Genomic DNA, 20,917 nt, shown 5'->3' with positions numbered 1-20,917 from the left:
ATGAATGTTTGCAGTCAACTCTCAGCATTCATAAATGTATCCCATCAGGGCCCATGGTCTTGTGGATGTCATGGTTGCACAGGTGTTTTCTAACCCAATTCTCCCTGACCAAGGGAAAAGCTTTCTTTCAATATTCCTTTACTCAGGTCTCTGAGTAAAGGAACATTGAAAGAAAGGAATATTTCTCTCAGGAATTTTCACCTGAGGGCTGGTCTTGTCAGTGAAGACTCACGTAAAGAAGACATTCAGTAATTCCTTTGCTTTCTCTTACTAGTGTCCCTCCTCCATTTAACAATGGTCCCACATTATCCTTAGTTTTACGTTTCTTATTGGAGAAGCCCTTCTTGTTGTTCTTGACATCCATGGCCACATCTAATTCCTGATGGCCCTTGGGCTTCGTTGTCTCAAGTTAGCCTGACAACCCCTCTATATGCATTCCAAGTAGCTTCACCCCACTTATATCTCCAATGTATTTCCTGCTTATGTGTGAGTAGTGGTAGAAACTCTTTATTCATCTATGGAAGTCTCTTGCCCCTTTGCCTGATTTCTTGCTCACTGGCCTGCATTGGGATGCCAGTTCTTGAGCCTGGAGGAAGTGATTTTAAATGTCACCTCCTCTTCCCTGCAGGGCCTGTTCCCACAGATTCTTCCAACAAAATTCCCTGAAGTGGCTAAAGTTCTTTCTCCTGAAGTCCATGGTTGCAATCTTACTTGCTGCCTTGTTCATTCCTCACCCAATTTGAAACTCCACAATCTCATGATCACTACCCAGCCAAGGCTGCCCCCAACCTTTACATCCCCCACAAGGCCTTCCCTGCTGGTGAGTGTGAGGTCAGCTACAACATTCCTTGTGGGATCCTCCACTATCCATGACAGGGAGCTGATCAATGCTTTTGAGGAACCTGCTGGGCTGTTTGTGCTTCAGAGTGATGGCTCTGCAGCAGATGTCAGGGTAGTTAAAGTGGAACCAGGGTTTGTGTTTCTGAGGCTGCTTTTGCTGCATGTCAAAGGCCTCATCCACTTCTTTCTCCTGCTCAGGTGGCCTGTGGCAAACCCCCACAACAGTGTCATCCCTATTGGAGTGTCCTTTTATCTTGACCCATAAGCTTTTGACTTGCTCATCATCCACCGCAAGACAGAGCTTAATACGTATTGGATGTTTGCTCACATAGAATGTGAGAATATAGCCCTTCATGACAACATTCCAGTCATGTGAGTTATCCCACCACGTCTCTGTAATAGCAATTAGGTCTAAGTCCTTTGACTGCACTTCTCATTTCTCCTGCTTGTTTTCCATACCATGTGCATTGATGTACAGGCGCATTATAGAAGTATTTGATTGCGCAAAGGAATGCCCCCTAGTCTGTCTTGTGGTTATGTCTTCGGATGCTTATATTCACTGAATGTATTCTCTCTTAAGCCTCCTTTTGCTGCTTGAGTGGTCACTGTAGTTCTCCCCTTCCCACACCTTATCTCTGTCAAGCCTGGCCCCGTCCTCATTCCTCATTCAAATCTAGTTTAAAGCTCTCTCAACAAGCCCTGCTAATTTCTGAGCTAAAGCCCTTTTTCCCCTTTGAGACAGGAAGACCCTGTTTGGTGCCAGTAGGCTCAGTGTTCTATAGCCTGACCCATGATGAGCAAAACCAAAATTTTGATGGTAACAAAGAATTGCATTACCAAGGTGTTCAGCTGCATGATTTTCTTGACAGGACAGAAGAGAACACAACTTGTGTCCAAGATCCTGCCTCTTAGTAATACCTCTTACCTGAGCCCCAGAAAGGCAGCAGACCTGCGGGATGGGTCCAGCTGGCATGCAGGGCCCTCAGTTCCCCTCAGAAGAGCATTGCAACAATTACTTTTCTTTCTCTCTTTCTTAATCTGAAATTGTGATGCATTTGGTTGACTGACTTGCTTTGGGCAACTCCCCAGGTAGATGTTCACCTTCACTATCATTTACTTCACCCTCAGATTCTGGAGCCTCATACCTATTTCCTAAGGTTACCTGTGAAGGCAAAGGAGATGATTCTCCTGTTGCCCCCAGCAGGCACCTATTTCCATTTCCCCCTTGTCTTTTAGATCCCCTCCTTCTGTCTAAAGACAAGAGTGTTGGAGTTCCTCTGACTTGTGCTGAGCTTCCACCTCCTGCATTTCTCTCAGGAATTTTCACCAGTCTATTTTGCTGTCAGATCCCTTGATACTCTTCAGCCTCTCCACTTCTCTAAGCTTAGCCACCAGGCTCAGTACATCATCCACCTGGTCCCACTGCACACAAGTGTAGTCTCTGCTGCCCTCTGGTGCTAATGCCAAGCTCAAACACTCCCTGCAGCTGCAGACCTGAACAGGTGCATGTTTCTGAGAAGCATGGTCTGGGTTGCTGTGCTGCTAGCAATGGCTTTTGGCTTTATGGAGATCACTGTTCTCACTATTCTCTTATGGGGATCACGTCTGTTCTCGTGGGGTAGGTGAAAACCACCAGGTGAGCTCTCAGGAACTGGGGAGAGTTGCCCTTTCCTCCTACGTGCCCTGCCCGCATGAACTGCTGCAGCAAATGCTGTGCCACATCCTTCTGATGTGCCATGTCCTGTTTGCCTGCATTTTCACTGTGCTCCAAGTTCTTATGCTCCCTGGAGTCATTTAAATCTCCCTTGGTTGCTCTGGCAAGGCCCTCACCATGTAGGCCTCACTTTAAGAGAGCTCCTGGGCCCTGGCGGGTCTCCCCTCTCAGGTTTCCCTGACTCTAGGAGCCCCCTGCCAGGCTCTTCGAGGTATTTTGCCCTGCAGCTGTAGCTGCTGATGCTGCTCTTGTTGCTGCTGTCACTAAATGCCTCCTTAGCTGATGAGGTTGGTTGACTGCTAGTGGACCTATTATCTTGACATTGTGGTTTGAGCAATATCTAACAGTAATAATAATGGATAGGAGCAAGTGAGCCACTGTAGTGAGTTTTGGAGCATGACACGTAATGTAAGGGTCTTGTTATCCTGGCCATAATGCAAGGCAGCACTTAAAAGTCTGTTGACTGCATTTGTTAACATCCCAACTTTGGAAAGCTACCATTTTACTCTCTTTCCTTTATACGGTAGTTTCCTTGCTGTCCTGATTTAGATCTCTGTGTCTGTTGTAATGATGACACCCCTGAAAGTTGTTCCTATTTGATACATGTCACTGCCCATCGAGTCAGCACACAGTAAAAAGAAAAGCAAGGAAAGAAAATCATCTTTTGTTGAACTCCTTTATTACATATGAAAACCAGCAACAATGTGGCAGGTGAACAAATGAGGAGGAAAGTAAATTTATATTCTTTCTAGCACTCTTGCACACAGTACAGTGTAATATTAACCGGAAGTTGTACATTTGAGTTTTAAAGATGGTAAAAATCTCGTGTAGAATATGTAAGGGGCGTGTTTTGTAGTCTCAAATGTGTGATTTTGCCAAAAGTAGTTACATGAAGTATTATAAACATATGCTAAGTGTGGGTGGATTTACATGTGGAGAAAAAGCTAAGTTGCTGTCTTTATGGTCGTAAGCAAGGATATTTTGTTTTGTTTTTTTCCTTACTTGCAGTCAGATAATTTTCTAAATATTAACCATTTTTCTGATTCCTGAAAGGTGTAACTGTTGTGACATCAGCTGTAGTGGAATTGCATTCACCTATGAAAATAAAAACAACTCTAAAACTGGACTTCAGATTTGACTCTCTGACTTTAGTGTTGTATAGTCCAAATTCAAAACAGGTAAGTATAATTTTGGTTACAAAGAGTAATCAGTAGCTTTAAGATTGCCTAGAGTCCTCAAAATTCTGAACAAGAACAGCTCAATTTATGACAGAGAAGTGTGTTCTAGCAATAATAACAAATGTGATGGAAATGAGAGAACAGCTATTTTATCTAAATCGCTTGACAGATACTACAGGAAATAGAATAACCAGTGGTAGCACATAATATGTGGCATCTTCTGTCTAAAAATCTGATGAAAATTTATATTAATTTAAAATACAGTTTGGGAAGAAAAATATGCAGATGAATGAACTATATTAATTAATTACATGTAGAGATGGGTACATGGACACACGCAAAACGGTGGAGAACGATTATTAAATTTGTCAGTAGGAATACATTTATATTCTTCTTGGTTTAAACTTACAAAACTTGTCACTAGATTTCCGACTAAAAGTTCATAAGTTATTGTAAACTTAGGTCTCTCACATATGTTAACTTGCTTTAGAAAGGTGGTAGAAGGGCAAAGCTTTGCATTTTGAAAATTTTGTCTTGTATGTTGTTGTTTGTGGTTGTCTTTTGAATTACTGGTGAGTTTATTTAATTTATTATTTTTGAAAATATCATCGGTTAGAGTAAAACTGTATATCACACCTATATATTATTTTTGCTACCCATAATGAAATCTACGAATGTTTCATTTAAACAGGTTAACAGTTTGGATCAGAGGGATGACCTTTTGAAGCTTGCAGAGTTTAAATTAGTTCTCATGTCAGCTGCTCTGAAAATGTTATCAGATGGTTCAATGAATGCTTCAGTCAAACTGGCAAACTGTACATTAGATGATAAAAGACAGTCCATCCAGAAGGCTACACCAAGGTCTGTAATTTTACATAATTTACTATTTATTAGAGTTAGACAAAGAGTTCATAATGTTTATGTTTCATTAGTATTCTGTTAAAACCGCAATTGTTTTAGTGTAGGAGTTCTTAAAGTACTTATTTCTGTGCAGAGATATGTGTTTCACATGCCTTTTGTTCCACATGTCTTTGTGAGACACCAGTGCTAGATACAAAAAATGAAATAAACTGAACTTTAAATGTAAGTTTATTAAATACGCATAGAAATCAATTTCACTTTCCACTTTAATGAAGTTCTAAGTAAGACTGGGATGATGTCTCATGAATAGTTACAAACTTCAGGAAAACTTTTGATATGTAAACTTATGTACATACATACATACATACATATTTACATACATACTTTTGATATGTAAAGGAAATATGATGGTTTGTCTTGTTAAATTATTAACATCTTCAGTTAACAGTATGGGATTCCAATTAGTTTTAAAGTTTCAAAAAATTAGTGCTGCTATTTTTATCAGTCATGTGCTAAAATTATTTGCATTGCTTTTTAAATTCAGTCTTGTTAATGTATTGCATCTGGAATGAGAATCTTGAGTGTTTTTCAGTATTTATGGCTGGCTTTTTATTGTTTTGTTAAATGCCTCCTTAATTGTGTTTCAGAATGGTGGAAATGAAACATGGATTTGAAAAGAAAGTTATGGTGGATGTAAACTACAAACAGGGGAGAGATGGCACTGCTCTTGATGTTATTGTTCAAGAGATATACCTTTGTGCAAGCATGGAGTTTCTACTTACTGTAGCAGATATATTTCTAAAGGCTAATGCAGAAAGTGCTGCTGCACAAAGAAATCTCAAACAGCAGTCATTACCTGTAAAGGACCAAGGTATATACCAGTATACACCAGAAATAGTTTAAAATCTGCATTTGAATATCAGCTCAGTTTTCGTATTGTAATAGTGCATAAAAAATACTCCTTTTATGCTATTTCCTATGTTTATATGTATAGAACAGCTTGTAACTATTGATGTTGCTTTCTTTGCATCATGGAAATAGATTCATGACCTTGAGTATTTGTTTCCAAATGAAGTCTTGTCTTACTAGAGAAAGAAGATACCTAAAAATGTATGTTTAAAATAAAATGGAATTAATAGTGGAGCATATTATATATATTGTGCTTACATGTGGAATTGGCCTGCCTGATATTGGGGCCTAGAAATGTCATTTCAGTTGTCCACTGATGTTCATTTCGTCCTACATCAGAAAACAGATTTTTAGCTTAAGTATCTGACAACAAAAGTTGTTCCATTAGAGCATCAGAGCAGGAAATACTCTTTTTATGCTTCCAGGCCTCAGATAGTTCTTATCAGGTATGCCAAAGCAAGTCCCTGTTTTTTTGGTGGTGTTTTCCTGTGCTTTAAATATTGTAGTTGTGTCCTTGTCAGCGAGGCTTTTTGTGATTATTTGCTGATGATCAAAGTCTGAACAGAAAGGAAGTCTTATATGAAGAAGTGTGTTTTTATTGCAAGTGTTTACATTAGGCATCAATAATGCTGCATTATTGTCCTGTGGAAAAATGAGCATTTGCTACTCCAGAGAGCAGAAAATGTGCCCAGCATTTTTGTAAAACTCTTTACAGAGTTGGCAGATGTAGATATGGAGTGAAGCTGATACATTTGTTAATGTCAGAGATAGTAACAGTGGTGATACTTGTAATTTTCATTCAACAGTGGTTATCCTTTTCATTTGGACAGAGAAGCTTTGTGCAGTCTTCTGTGGTACACAAGAGTAACTAGATATTAAATGGTTTTGTGCCTGCAATGAAGAGGCTAGAAATGTCAGTTGCAGGGATCTACAGATTTGCTAACACTAGTCATGCTAGGTCTTACCCCTGAATAGTCAGTGTCTCCCTATAAGTTACAAGAATTAAATAATTGTTGTAATTATTGTTATTAATGATAAAATTAATTTTATTAATAATTATTTCTATTAATAATTATTTATTAATAATTATTAATAAATCAACAAGAAAATAATTGAGAGTTAATCTTCGAACAATTAAACTAATGTTATTTATATTTCTGAAGCATCTGTGCAGCCTGTTTCGACAATGGAAATGAACATTGTTGTTAAAAATCCAGAGATTGTGTTTGTGGCTGATTTAACAAGAAGCGACGCTCCTGCATTGGTAGTTACAACACAGTGTGAGATCTTCATTAAAAATAGCCCTGAAAGGTACAACATGACAGCTGCTGTTAGAGAAATACAGATGAAAGCATGCCCATTTCTTCCAGAAGAAAGGAAAGGGAGCATTACTACGGTGAGTTTGCAGCCATTCCATGTATTTAAAAGGTGCCATGTAGCTTGAAAGGTGCTGTGTAACTAAAATGCAGATAACTTCTGCAATGTTCATCATTAAAATGTATACTACAATATAGTAGTATAGATTTACAGTATGAGTAAAATTTTGTGGCTAACATTTTGTTGATTTTATTCTCTTTTGTCCGATATGCCTAAAGCATCATCTTGATCTCAGGCATTGTGTTTTGCTTTGTATGACAAGCTACAATGCAGAGCCCCAAGGAGTAATTTGGAGTGCTATCAGTCTAAAACTTTGTATTAAATACCTGTATAAGACAATAACAGTTCACAAGAAAAAAAAAAGGGGGAGTGCATATTCAGAAATCATCTACTTACTGTATGCTGTTCATAAATTCCTTTATGTTTAGGTCTATAGATCTGTTATAGTAAAGCTGCCTATTTATATTTGGCAACAGAATCAGACTTATTAGTTACTGACCAGGTGAAAGTCGCACTGACTCCTGGAGCTTCTTACAGCTTTCCTACCTCTACAGCAGACTGTTCCTCACAGTTAACTCTGTGATGATATCATTGCATTAAAGAAAAAATTCAAATTGGCTGTATATACAACAGTTACTCAGGTTCTCAGACCACAGATGAATTTTGAAGAACAAAACTTCTCAGCTCTCTGTTAATGCCTGCTTACTTACGGAGTGATGTAAGAAAGACCAAAGCTGTAAGCAGAAAGGACTGGGGCTTCCTTTTCATCTCAGTTTCAGGTGGAATCATAGCACCTCAGTTTACTCCTTGTGTTTACACAGTCTTTAATTCCACTAAAATGTTTATCTAGTAATTTAGAAAGTGATGCACTAGCATTGACAGCCACAATGCAAAATCGTTTGACTTCTGGTTTAGTTGCCGGCAAATGTGGCATAAATGTTACTTTCTTTGTAGAAGGCTATTGGACACCAAATTTTCCCTCTTACGGGAATATCTTCTGATGGAATCTCTTATGTCAGACTGTAGAAACAGGGAAAAAGACCTGAATCTGACAGGATGCTTGTGTTGTAGATAGTGAAAAATACTTCAGAGGACACTAGTTTCAGTGCTTAATACCCTCCTTGAAAGATTCAGAAAGTTCTTGAAAAGAGTCAAAAAAAACACCAAAAAAACCCTCATATTACCTGCAGGTAGGAGCATAACTGCTCCTTTTGAAAACGTGTGTAAGCAAACCTCTGAAGCCAGGCTTTTCTATAAACAATCTAATTTTACTCTGGGAAAGTATACTAGTTTTTGAAAGACTGACAGATGGGGATTTGAGGGCAAATTTTCCTATCTGCACAGTGTCAGTATAGTCTAATTACCTCTGAGTCCTCTATTAATAACACTGCACTGGTTTTGTTTATAGCATACCTCAAATTTGGTAAACTTCGGCAAGTGAAAACGTTCAGGGATTGCAAAACAAAGTTGGAACTGGGTGATTGTGATTCAAACGCCTACATTGTTATTCAGGAAAACTGTAACTGTGTCATTGCTGCATTGCAACTGAAAAACTGGTTTTCCTCAAAAGTCAGAGACCTGATGGTGCAGTGCATTGAAGGTATCAGCAGACTTTACCCTAAGAATGGAGTTACTGAAGTGTAATGTATTTTACTGTAGTTGACATTTCAGACTTTAATGATTGAGAATAGCTGAGGTGATGCTTCTGGATACTTGTTTTTTCTTTCATCATGTTACTAATGTTCAGATTTCTCTTAATTTTGAAGAACCAAATATGGGTAAGTTTTCTTTTAGTAAAAAGAAAGAAAACCTTTCATTAACATAAAAAACTTTATTCTTTATGTGTATGATTTCAAAGTAAGTTTCTAAAAATATTTTTCTCTCTATATGACATATGTTTTTACTTTATTGTATAGGTATTGCAACCTTGTGACTTCTTCTTTGAAATGAAACAGTCAGGTACTAATCCACAGACAGCTGATCTAACCATTAAATCTCTAACAATAGAAGTAAGTAGACTTGTATTATGTTTTTAGTTTTCTACTTCACATTCAGCAGGCTATGAAATTGCTTCAGGAATGACTGAAGTGGGGAATTGTTCCTGTATTTCATTAGGTCACCTACCTGTTGAGCATGTCAAAATGAATAAAATTGAAAATAAACAACTGTGTCTCTGTGCTTCAGTTTTGAATTTGTGTTTTATAAAATGCCTGGTGTGCAGAGATAAGTTTTGAAGTGTTCAGATAAATCATTGAATGAAATAGTTTAGAAAGCTTCCATCTGGAAATAAGGCAGTGATAGCAAATGTGAAAAGATTGAACTATTGCTTGTGGAAGGGAAGTATATTTGAATGAGAGTCCTGTAGAAAATGGAAGTGTTTTGTTATTGTAACATACTTATTATACTTTTGTGTCTGAATCTAGCTATTTCTGTATTAGATTCTCATTTCCAGTTATTCCAATTTCTTATTTGTAGGTTTCACCAATAATCATAAACACAGTAATTACTATTACATCAGCCCTTTACCAAACTACAGAAACAACGAAAGAAGAGATTAGTCAAATTCCTCCTGACTTGTGGAATAAGAAAGATATAAAAAATCTGAAAATGTGGTTTCTTGAAGAGACTAATGAAAATGAAGATAAAAATCCTAACACTGAACTGGTTCCCACAGGGGAGTCATTGAAACTTAATATAGAATCTGTTTTTATAACACTTGAAGCTGGGGTTGGGCACAGAACAGTGCCAATGCTTTTAGCCAAGTCCTCATTTGTTGGAGAAGTCAAGAACTGGAGTACTCTAATCAACCTACATTCTCGTCTTGAGCTAGAGGTGAGGAATCCTACATAAAGAAACAGAAGTTTTCCTAGGATGCTAAACCTTATTGTCTAAATCTTACTTACAAGTTATTTAGACAATAAAAGAAAAATAACCCATATATATTTGATGACTAAACTCCTGCAAATATGTGTTGTGGGAGCATGATGGGAATGAGGGGTTAAGATAGCTAGATTAAAATGAAAATCTAATGCTTTAGATGTAATGTTCATTAATGGCACAGTAATTGGTGTTATGCAGCCTCACATTTACACTCTTTGCAAGTTCTTCAAGACCTGTTGCATCAGTGTTAAGTGTTGGAATGGCAGCTGGCTAAAAGCCTCTAATAATCTTCAGTTAATGTTACAGTAGAATATATAATGTGTTGTTTCTATAAAACAGTTTTGTTCATAAAACATCCAAATGGACTCATATTTGGAAATGAGTAACAAAATTCAGTGATTGTTGTAGGTAGAGTCTTCCTTATTTGTAGTGTTTTTGAATTCCAGTGCAGCTACCATTTAAGCCAAAATTGTATTTTAAGTGGCACAATTTTTATAACTTATTTGAAACCAGGACTTTGCAGTAGAAACTTAGCTGCCTCATTCATTTTTCTAATGCATTTGTTTCCTCTTAATGTAGCAGCTGAAAGTGCAATCTGATTATGAATCTTTAGATTACCAAAATAATTAATATACTGTAAATCAGAATTTTTTATTTAAGTTTTATATAAATTCCTAACTACTTTCTGGATTTTGATAGGTACATTATTTTAATGAGACATTTGGCGTGTGGGAACCTTTACTTGAACCACTAGAAGTTGAGAAGACTGACTTATTCAAGCCATGGACTCTTGAAATCAAGGTATAGTTTACAAAGCTGAGCTCAGATATCGCATTATGATACATTAAAAAAAACCAAATCCTCTCCACCTTTCATTTCTGAGACTAATCTAACAATTTTGTTCCTTGTTGGTTATTGAGGGTTTTTTCCCGAATAGTAAATGAAACCACTTCTTATACGAGGAAAGATCCAGACACTCAGATCTGTTGAATATTGTTTTTCAAGTGGCAAAATTTTATTCTAGTTGCATGAGGTAATCATAACAACTTTATATCAGTTTGTCCTGTTAGACCATATGCTAATGATGCGTTCAGTGATTTTGAAAAGACAGGCCACTGCTGTTGTTCCACAGTAGTAGTATAGCAAAATTGTATTGGAAAAACTGATAGGTGTTGATTAGCACAAAGAGTACTGTGGGAGTAGTGTTCTTACCACCTATTTTTCATCTTCCATGGAAACATTAAAGATTCTGGTCTTAAACTAGATAAACCTTTATCAAAGGATGGGAAGTACCTTTTATTTTCCTCCTTCCATCTTAACTGTTTAATTTCATTGTTTCCTGAATTTTTCAAAATTGTTCAAGTATTTTTAACCTGAGAGGTTGCTCAGAACTGAAGATCTACCCTGTTCCTAGGACTGTCATTATCAAAAACTTTCTACAGTGATAGCCTTAGAAGGATAAAGACTATGGACTGAGATACTGCAGTTACAAAACTGCTATTAGAAATACCCCCGACAATTTTCCAGGAAGTTACAAGACATAATATAGGAAAGAGGTAGAAGATAGTGAGTTAAAGCTCATGTCTTCTCACCTCACCCTGATATGAAATAAAACATTTGGAAATACATAATTTCCAGAAGTGTTGAAGGCTAGAGAAATGTATTCCATCAGGTCTTTTTATTATTTCTTTCAATCAAATGAAAACAAATAGGTATTTGATTTATGGAAATACAAAAAGACTAAATTTGCAGACTGTGTTAACAGTAGGAAGGCAATTATGTGTAACATTTTACACACTGTTGCTCAAGAGGTTAAGATGAATTTTATCAGTATTTACTGGATATGTTAGTAGTTAGCATGTATTTTCTTTACTTTGGACTAATCATAAATTTCGTTACTCTTACTTGAATTTCATTGACTTCCTGAATATATAATTTGTCTCTTGTCTTCTCTCCCTCTTTGATTTTATTTGAGAATAAAAACATAAACATAAACAACAAAAAGGAAAACTGTGGCAGGACATAGAAATGGGAAAGGGAGACATAGAGAGTCTTGAGGTGAAACTTTCTTCTACAGAATGAGTGGTCAGATAAGAATTCTTTAAACATCTCCTTTCAGATGAAGAAGGCTAAAAAAGCACTGTTTGAATCAGATGATGAAGAAGAAGAGAACTACAAAGTTCCAGAATATAAAACAGTAATAAATGTTTCCTCAAAAGACCAGCTCAACATTACACTGTCCAAGTTAGGACTGCAAATGTTGAGTAACTTGGGCACGGTAAGAAATATTTCTTAACTATGTGGTGTTAGAATTGCTAGATGAATACTTGCAGAGATCATCTTGGTGAAGTCTTAATCGGTATGTTTATGTTTTGTATTGATTCTTTGCTTTCTAGGCATTTGCTGAAGCAGCCAGTCAAACTTCAGACATCTTCAAAAAAGAACGAGCACCATTTGTAATAATAAATTCTTTAGGAGTTCCCATCACGGTCTCGCCTAGTGATTCCTTTAGTGTCCTTAATGTTAAATTTGGATCAAAAATATTTCATTTAGAAGACAAAGAGAGTTTAAATATGGATTTTGTCAGAAGTAGAAATGAGAGTGACCAGTTCACAGCAATGACAACACTAAGTAGCAAGAGATTTTACATTCAGATATGTAAGTTCCAAAGTTCATACATTTTCTATTTTTGTAAATGTTTATCACCCTTAATACAGTGTCTTGTACAGGTCAATAAATTTTGGAGGACAACATAACATGAAAGGAGCATGTGTCTCTTGGAATTCTAGATGCATGGCAGTATTTGAAATCCTGCTTTAGCCTTTACACCTTAAAGTTATATGTATCATCATACTTCTTAATTTTTGCAGCATAGGTTTTCTGCTGTGATGAATTATTTATGTAATAATATTTCTTGAGTCAGATATTTGTTTGCATTTATATGTTATTGCAGGATTCAGCTGCTGAAAATAATTTTTGTTTTAAAATTGAGTTCTGTATATATATGTGTTTATGAAAGTTACTCTTAAGATGGGTGTTTTTTGAAAAAGACTGTTTTAAATAATTTTAAACAAACATAGCTAAAGCTAAAATTAAAATTCAGCTATTTTTAATGGTGTATTTGTTTAAAATTTAAATTGATTTATTGTAGCAATTGGCAATTTCTCAAGCTTGACCACATGATGAATTGTTTTTACAATATAATACCTATACCTTGTTAATAAGCTATTACATCTTGTAAACATTTCCTGTGAGGCACTAATTTTATTTGCAGTAGCAAAACCCACTTAAATATTTGAGTGATGGGCTCATTTACTCTTTTCCTTGTGGCAAGAAAAGAATCTTTGCTGTTTCCTTAGTAACACTGCAAGGACAGCATATTAAGAGTGCTGATTGTACTGTTTCATTCAGGCAGGTGGTTTTTTTATTCTTTAGGTTGAATGTCACAGAAAATTGTATTGAATACACATTGTTGTCGTTCAACTCTTTCTTTATGCTCCTTTTGAGCATTTCATGTCTCTTCTTGTAAATTCTAGGTCCGCATAATCATTCTGCTGTGGAAAAGATTCCATTGACTAAAGTGGGTCGATGCATTTACAAAGTGAGACACGAGGAATCAGGTGTTGAAAGGTCCATCGTCAGTCAAATTGACACTGTTGAAGGAAGCAAGATAATAACTATACGTTCCCCTATTCAGGTCATTATATATCCATCCATTTAATTTTTTAATGAATGAAAGTAATCCTATAGTCTTTAAATAAACATTGAAAAAACATACTTTAAAACTTCCCTGAATGGTCCATGTAGCTTTGCTTTGTGTTTGATTTTTCAAGAATAAAAACCATTTTCAAGTGACAGATGGATTGGATGCAGGTAGACATCAATCAGACTTTGGATCAGGATAATTAATTAGTAATGTTAACTAATACTGGCTGTAATTTTGGCCTTGAACTATTTGTTTTGTATGAACTGGTCAAACCTCTTTTAATTTTACCTTGGTTCCACAAGTTGTCCTTCAGTCAGGTTATTTCATTTTCTTCATCCTGTGCCATTGATATGTTATTTTCAGATTTAGTACAGTGTCAGTTGAAAAGTGAGACCTTTAAGTATAAATGTCTTTTGATTGCATAGTGTTTTTGATAGACATTATATGGTTTATAGCTACAGTGATGAATTAGATATTACAGTTCTGTAGAGATAGTGTTATTGTTATATTCTGGTTGCTTTTTTTCACTCAAAATGGTTCATGACTTGATTAAAAATAAAATTTATTATTATTTTCTAATTTTTTTCCTAAGAGCTAATTAATGCCATTAAATTAACCCTAAAATAAAAAAAAAGAATACTTGCAAGAAAGATAACTAAGTGCCCTGGAATGGACATGAAGGATTTAACCTGAAACTTCTTACTTCCCTTTACACTTCCACTGTATGGATTTTTGAACGTTGTATCTATTATGTTTTTAGGAGACCACTGTTTGGAAAGTTACCATATAGTTGGGATTTACTTACCTTTAGTTTTTCAGAGTCTTGTGTTTCTCCTTGAAGAGCTTTTTGCAGTTAATGTATCTATTTCATGTATAAAATATAGCATTAAACTGTACCAGGTAATCTAAAAAGATTTGGTGTTTTAGAGACAGTTCTTCTGAAATACTGACCTTGAGTGGTATGTGGGTAAGCTGAAAAACAAGACTTCCCATTCTTGCTTTATTAAGCTCAAAATACTTTGTCTTAACAGTTTTTCCTAATGTGTGTTGCTGGATTTTTATTTTACACAGATAAGGAATCACTTTTCAATCCCTTTAAATGTTTTTGAAGAAGGAAGATGTTTAGGGACTGCTTCACCAGCAAATGAATTCAACATACCCTTTTCCTCTTACAGGTACTTTATTGTATTTTTCTCTTATTGTAGAATATGTTTATACATTTTTGATTATTGTATCTATACAATTATGCTAAAAAATTGTTTACCCTTGCTACCTAATACTGAAATAATACTGTGCTGTCATTGTTAGGTAGGATCTTTTCAGAGCATGTAGTATGAGTTAAACAGAGTGCTATTTCATTGTTGAAATGGAACTATTTTGAAATCCATTTTTATGAATAAGTTAAATTAGCTAAGCTACTTTAAAAATCTGAGCTCATGTAGTTTTGGAACACAGTGATTGCAATTCACATGGTCCACTTCCTAGTGGGTGATGTTTGGTGATTAGTGCAGCTTTTTTGTTTTTCTGAAAAGGCTTCTTTTGATTTTTTGGTTCTGAAGTAAAAGATTAAAAGCTATACACTTAGACTCTATCAAAGATGTAAAAAAAGACTCATCAATCTTTGAAGAACTTGGCATATGGCATAGCTATGTTATTATCACAGTCAAGCTAATAACAAAAGTGCAATGAGTTTGAATATAAATTTTAGCTGAACTGTAACCAAGTTTTAGGTAAGTAGGTTTGCTATGATGGATTTTTTTTGTGGTTGCAGAGACTTTTCCCTTCTGTTTTCTCCCAAACACTCTCCTCATTTTTAATAGTGAAAGCTTTGTATCTCCTTCATTACTTGAGTTATGTTGTACTGTAGATTCATTAATTCATTGATATTTCCAACCTTCTGTATAAGATTTAGGGGTGTTCTGATTCCTTGCACAGATGAGTTCCACTAGGCAGTCAGGAAATGTGTTAAAACAAAAAAGCTTTCGTTCAGGAGCAGCTGTATTAAATTAAAGCCATTGCCTTATAAAAGCTATGGGTGTAAATAATCCATGAACTAACTTGGTGCATTATATGACTGAAAAGAAGGGCACTTTCTGCACATCGGTTTTAGCAGTAAGTTGTTGATCCAGACCTTTAGCTTGGAACAGGAACAGAGCAGCACTCGTAAGGAAATTCAGTAGTCTCTTCCTAAGAATCTCCAGGAACCCTTTCTTTGTAAGGGGAGCATGTGGAGGTATGGAACAAAAAACCCCAATTGTTAAAATAGTATGAAATTTTGGGATCTGGTTCATCATTTGATTCCTTCTTTAATCAAGATAGAGGCAGGCAATGAACTACTGCTAAAAATCTTCCTAAATACAAATAATATTAGAATGTCCCTATTGCATAGTATTTTTTTATAATTGAAACATTCAGTCACATATTAAATGTTTAAAAATGTTTTCATTTACAGATCCATACTGAGTTTGCAACCACTAACCAATGAAAATGGAGTGGGTGGAGAATTTGATATGTGTGAAGGAATTTCTTTTGATGAAATTATGAAAAATGTTGACAGTTTATTACAAAGGAAATGCCAATCTGTGAAGTCAACTAACCACTCACTTATCATCAATATTGTTCCTGTAAAAGATGCATTGACCACTTCATTAGGTGCAGAAGATGAATGGGATTTTCCATATGTTGTTCATTTATGGCCTTCTGTTCTTCTCCGCAATCTTCTTCCTTACCAAATAACTTATGCTGTAGAGGTAATTGTATAATGCTTGGATTTTAGTGATGTTTCCCACTTAAAATGTGAAAGCTGGTTTAAATGGAGGTTAGAACATAGGGGTTCTGATGGAGTATTTTTTAAGCAAGTTCTGCTTTTAAGCAAGATCTTAAAAAAGGCAAGTCTTACATAGTCTAATAAAGTCTGTATTTTCAGAATTGAAATATCAGAGAATGTGAAAAGTGGTGTTATTAAGCCATACTTTAGATATATATGCAAAAGAAAACACTGTACAAATCGAGCCCTGTGAGAGTCGCTCAGTTGCTCAAGTGCAACTTCAGCCCAATTAAATAGTGCAGCTTTTTCCGTGAAAAATTCCTCAGGTGGATCATCCTGTGTTAGCATTTTATGTGCAGTCACTGTTTCAGCAGTAGCATGCTATTAACAAAACCTCACAGGCCTGCCTTTTTGCCAGGTTTTGGCTTGAATTGCAGCCTACTACCAGACTTAATTGTTTCCAGATGAAATTAAACAATTAGGTGCACTTTGACAGTTAATAGGTATTCTTTCCAGTGCCAGATGAGAGACAGGCTTGAGTAAAATATCTAAAACATGCAGTGTAGACAGATTCCTCAGCACTGTATGTTTTATTCTATAGATCTGGCATAATTGTGTCCCGCTCCTTACTGATGTCACTTAGGATAATGGAAATACAGTTGGGAAACAGATTTTTTTTCAGATGGTCTTAATATTTAGTATTTCAACTCAAATAGTAGAATATAATAGTAAAACTTCATCACAAATAAACAATTACTAGGACTGGAGACTGTAGCTTATACCAAATGTGTGGAAGTAACAAGCTCTGTATGTCTTCTACAAATTTAAATTTACTGAAGAAAATACTGTGTTGAGGAAATTTGTCTTGGAAGAATGTTTGTGTGTTTGAATTTGATGACATATGTGCTTTTTGATGTTGAATATTGATGCCTGTGCATTAAGATTCTCTTTGCAAAATACTGTTTTTAAAGTAGTTGTTTAGAAAAGTAGCATAGTTAATTAGCACAAAAGGTATTTTAAAATTGTGCCTAAATAGCTTGTATCCTAATTTTTAGAGCTAGCTAAAAACTAAAAGTTGATACGAATTTTGTGTGTGATTCATGTAAACGTTTGTGTCTGTTTGTGTCTGATTGTCTTTCTAAGGGAAATGGGAACAAATATGACGCTCTACAAGAAGGATGTTCTGCCCAGATTCATAACGCAGTCTTGGACCAAACAAAACTAGATTTGCAATTGCTTAACTATCTTGATCAAGACTGGAGAAGCGAGTACCATATAAAAAGCAATCTGCCTGATATCAGCTTCACAACATTTCAGTGTGTCACAGAGCTGGATAAGACTGAGCTGGATATTGCTGTTCATGTGACCTACACAACTGGGCAGATGGTAATAGAAATTCACAGTCCCTACTGGATGGTGAATAAAACCGGTCGAATGTTACAATACAAAGCGGATGGTATTCACCGCAAGCATCCTCCAGATTACAAAAAGCCCCTCCTTTTTTCTTTCCAGCCTAAAAACTTCCTTCAAAATAACAAGGTATTGTATTTTGCAAACCTGAGAGTTCTGTACTCCTTATGTTGTTGTATGAAAGCATTTTTACACTTTAAAATGTATTTACTCTATCCTGTGCTCTGTAAAGGGCATGAAACCTATAATATCTCTGTCTAAAAACAGTGTTCTAAGTAAGCATGTAGTCAAATATGCTTGAGATAGGAAATTTACATTAACAGAGATGTTGTTAAGGAAGAGATCCTCACTACGAAAGAAGAAGTTCACAGAGAAGTTGTTTTCTAAATAAAACAAATTCCTTTTACATTTAAACTGCATCAATAAAGATTCTTATTCCAAATAAGACAGAGAAATCGTGTAGGAAATGTAAAGCTGCAGTACAGGAGCAATAAATGCTCCCTGAAAAATTAATACTTGCAGTGGTGGTTGGTAGATTGGTTCTGGGTACATAGAATGCTAAGGTTAAGTTGACCATTTGAGTTTCCTGAGTTTTTTAATGATGAGTGTTACTGATGGATGAATGATATGAAAGAGATTACAAGAGTGCATTGATTTTCCTTTGAAATTTTAATTATGATGTTTTTTAAAGAATCCTTATCTGATTGCTTCCTCTGGAATGTCTTATACTTACAATGCTTATTCCACATGGGTTATAACTAAGCATGGTAGAAAATACATGTATGAGATGATACTGGCAGTTGTTACATCTTGATTTTTTTAATACGAACACCAGTATTTCCATTTATCTTTATACATAATTTATATATGTAATTTTAAAAGTTGTCAGTGACTTGTAAACTGAAAATTAATTCAGGTGCTTCTTCACAGGTGCAGCTTCGGGTAACTGACAGTGAACTGTCTGATCCGTTTTCACTGGACACTGTTGGAAGTCATGGTTCTGTGAAATGCAAGAGTCATAAAAAGGAATATCAAGTGAGTTAACTTTACCTTTCAAATTAATTAATTATTTTCAGGAGATACAAAGGGGGATTTAAAAAGTGTACTTAAAATAATGTCTTTCTGTTCACAGGTTGGTGTCACCATAAACAATAGCAGTTTCAATATTACCAGAATTGTAACCTTCACTCCATTTTTTATGATTTCAAATAGAAGTAAATACACTTTGGAAGTAGCTGAAGAGGGCAAGGAAAAGTGGATTCCCATTGTTTTGCAACAGGTAATCTCATAATGGAACCTATTCCAAGTTGTGTCGCTAAGGGAAAAAAATTGTTTGAACACTCTGATTGATGGAAAATGTGAGCCATATATAGTGTTCCATGACAATGCTTGACTATACCATGCCTTTTCAATAAATTATCTGTATCCTTTACCATTTCTCAGTGTTTGATTAGGACATACTGTAAAGCTGGTTTACATTGTAGTTGGAATTTTTTATTCAGTCACCTTGTATCGTAAATAGTATGAGAAAAAGACCTCTACTATATCATATTATTACTGTATTATCTCTCTGCAGTGGCGCTGGAGCTTCTGTTCAGTTTAGCAGTGGTATGTGGTAGAATATTTTGGTTGACCTGGAATGCATGAAGCCACTTAGGTATGGGGAGAAAAATAAAATCCCCAAATCCCACAGAAATAAATCCCCAAATACCACATCCACGTATTTTTTAACACTTCCAATAATAGTGATTCCACCACTTCCCTGGGCAGTCTATTCTAATGCCAGACTTTCCCTTTAGTGGAGAAATTTTTTCTCATAGCCACTTTAAATGTCTTCTGGTGCCATCTGAGGCTATTTTGTTTGGTCCCGATGCTTGGAGACCAGCTCCTCCTTTCCCACATCCTCCTTTCAGGCAAGTTGTACAGCGTGATAAGGTGGCCTCTGAGCCTCCTTTTGTCCAGACTGAACAATCCCAGCTCCCTCAGCCACTCCTCCTAGGACTTGTGCTCCAGACCTTTGAGCAGCTCCATTGCCATTCTTTGGACACACTTTAATGATACAGTCATTATAGACATACCATTTAAATAGCATTATTTCAGTTACTGAAATTGATACGTTGTTCCATTGTGATTTTTGTTAAGTGTGCATAAAGGTTTAGATCTCTGGATGTTGAAGTTGCTTCAGCTTCCCATTATGCTTATCATTTTCAAAATAAGTTTCTTTGCTCTTACTCAACAATGGACTGTTTTTGTCATATGCCTATTTGTTTGTTCTATTTCTTAATATTCTTATGTTCCTCTGAACCGAGCTTTATTGCTTGGCCTTACATAGTTTTTAGTTCTTTACATGTATGATTCCTCCTCTAGTTTATAGATAAAGGTCTGAAATGACTACATCATAGTGTATGTGTAGTAGTATGGGCAACTTCATATCTAATTTCTTACTCTTAGGAAATATGGTCACATAGTATTACTTCTTGTTTTGGGGTTTATGTCTGATATATCTTTGCTATTAGAATGAGCTAAAATATTTACAAAAAGTTCTGAAATTTCTGCAAAAACTACTCAAAGGTAGTAGTTTTGGTAGTTGAAATACATTCTGCATATATCATCCCTAGGTTTCCCATGTTGGCTGTTTTATTTGTATGCCTACAGGATTTTCTAGTTTGTCCCACAAATGTCAGTGATACTTAGGTGTTTCATAATTATATTGATTAATGTTAGTCTTCTTTCAGTAATAAAGTACCCAGGGAAGACTAAGATCCAGAGTGATCTTAGGATCATTCCTAGAAACTTCTAAAAGGTTAGATATGGTAGTTTATCAAATTGAGGTGTACAAGTCAACAGAAGAATCTGTATCTCCTTCCAAAGTCTGTTTCTGCGTTGCGTCGATAGTTTTCCCTTTGATAGGCAGTCTCTAAAAATCCGTGTTGTGACAACTTGGTCTGTTAGGGTCGTTCTTTTGTAATTCAGTTGCCTAATCCAATATCCAGTATTTCATCTCTCCTAAATGTAGGTAGTATCAAGCCTCTATTGGTCTGTCTTTGATCTATCTCTGTTCTTAATCCAGAACAATTTCCAGGAGCAAGTTTACATCTGATCCTGTTGCTAAGATGGGTGGCTCTGCTGTTCTGATAGTCTAGAATTTTTTAAATTAATGCCTGTAATTTTTTGGAGTATTTCTCACATTACTCTCTTGCATTAGGTAAGAGATCTTCAAAAAATGAAGCAGTTTACTGAAATGTTAATGCATATTTTGGCTTGCTCCTTTCTCC

General features: G+C 35.7%; 1 protein-coding gene across 1 annotated transcript in view; it reads left to right on the top strand.

Annotated features, from left to right (window-relative positions):
* The window catches only part of VPS13A (vacuolar protein sorting 13 homolog A), a 99,690-nt gene that overhangs the window by 45,595 nt on the left and 33,178 nt on the right, over positions 1 to 20,917 (top strand). Inside the window, exons 36-50 of the mRNA XM_031056872.1 lie at positions 3,608 to 3,732; positions 4,424 to 4,593; positions 5,241 to 5,464; positions 6,666 to 6,898; positions 8,796 to 8,888; positions 9,355 to 9,711; positions 10,459 to 10,560; positions 11,879 to 12,037; positions 12,156 to 12,417; positions 13,296 to 13,456; positions 14,537 to 14,640; positions 15,918 to 16,215; positions 17,376 to 17,771; positions 18,573 to 18,677; positions 18,775 to 18,921. Of these exons, the coding sequence (XP_030912732.1) occupies positions 3,608 to 3,732; positions 4,424 to 4,593; positions 5,241 to 5,464; positions 6,666 to 6,898; positions 8,796 to 8,888; positions 9,355 to 9,711; positions 10,459 to 10,560; positions 11,879 to 12,037; positions 12,156 to 12,417; positions 13,296 to 13,456; positions 14,537 to 14,640; positions 15,918 to 16,215; positions 17,376 to 17,771; positions 18,573 to 18,677; positions 18,775 to 18,921 (2,936 nt within the window). The remainder of the gene's footprint in view (positions 1 to 3,607; positions 3,733 to 4,423; positions 4,594 to 5,240; positions 5,465 to 6,665; positions 6,899 to 8,795; positions 8,889 to 9,354; positions 9,712 to 10,458; positions 10,561 to 11,878; positions 12,038 to 12,155; positions 12,418 to 13,295; positions 13,457 to 14,536; positions 14,641 to 15,917; positions 16,216 to 17,375; positions 17,772 to 18,572; positions 18,678 to 18,774; positions 18,922 to 20,917) is intronic.

This window comes from Geospiza fortis, unplaced genomic scaffold (genome assembly GCF_000277835.1).
Source record: "Geospiza fortis unplaced genomic scaffold, GeoFor_1.0 scaffold12, whole genome shotgun sequence".
Lineage (NCBI taxonomy): Eukaryota > Metazoa > Chordata > Aves > Passeriformes > Thraupidae > Geospiza > Geospiza fortis.
The sequence above is the reverse complement of the archived record's forward strand: the minus strand, read 5'-3'. Positions and strand labels throughout refer to the sequence as shown.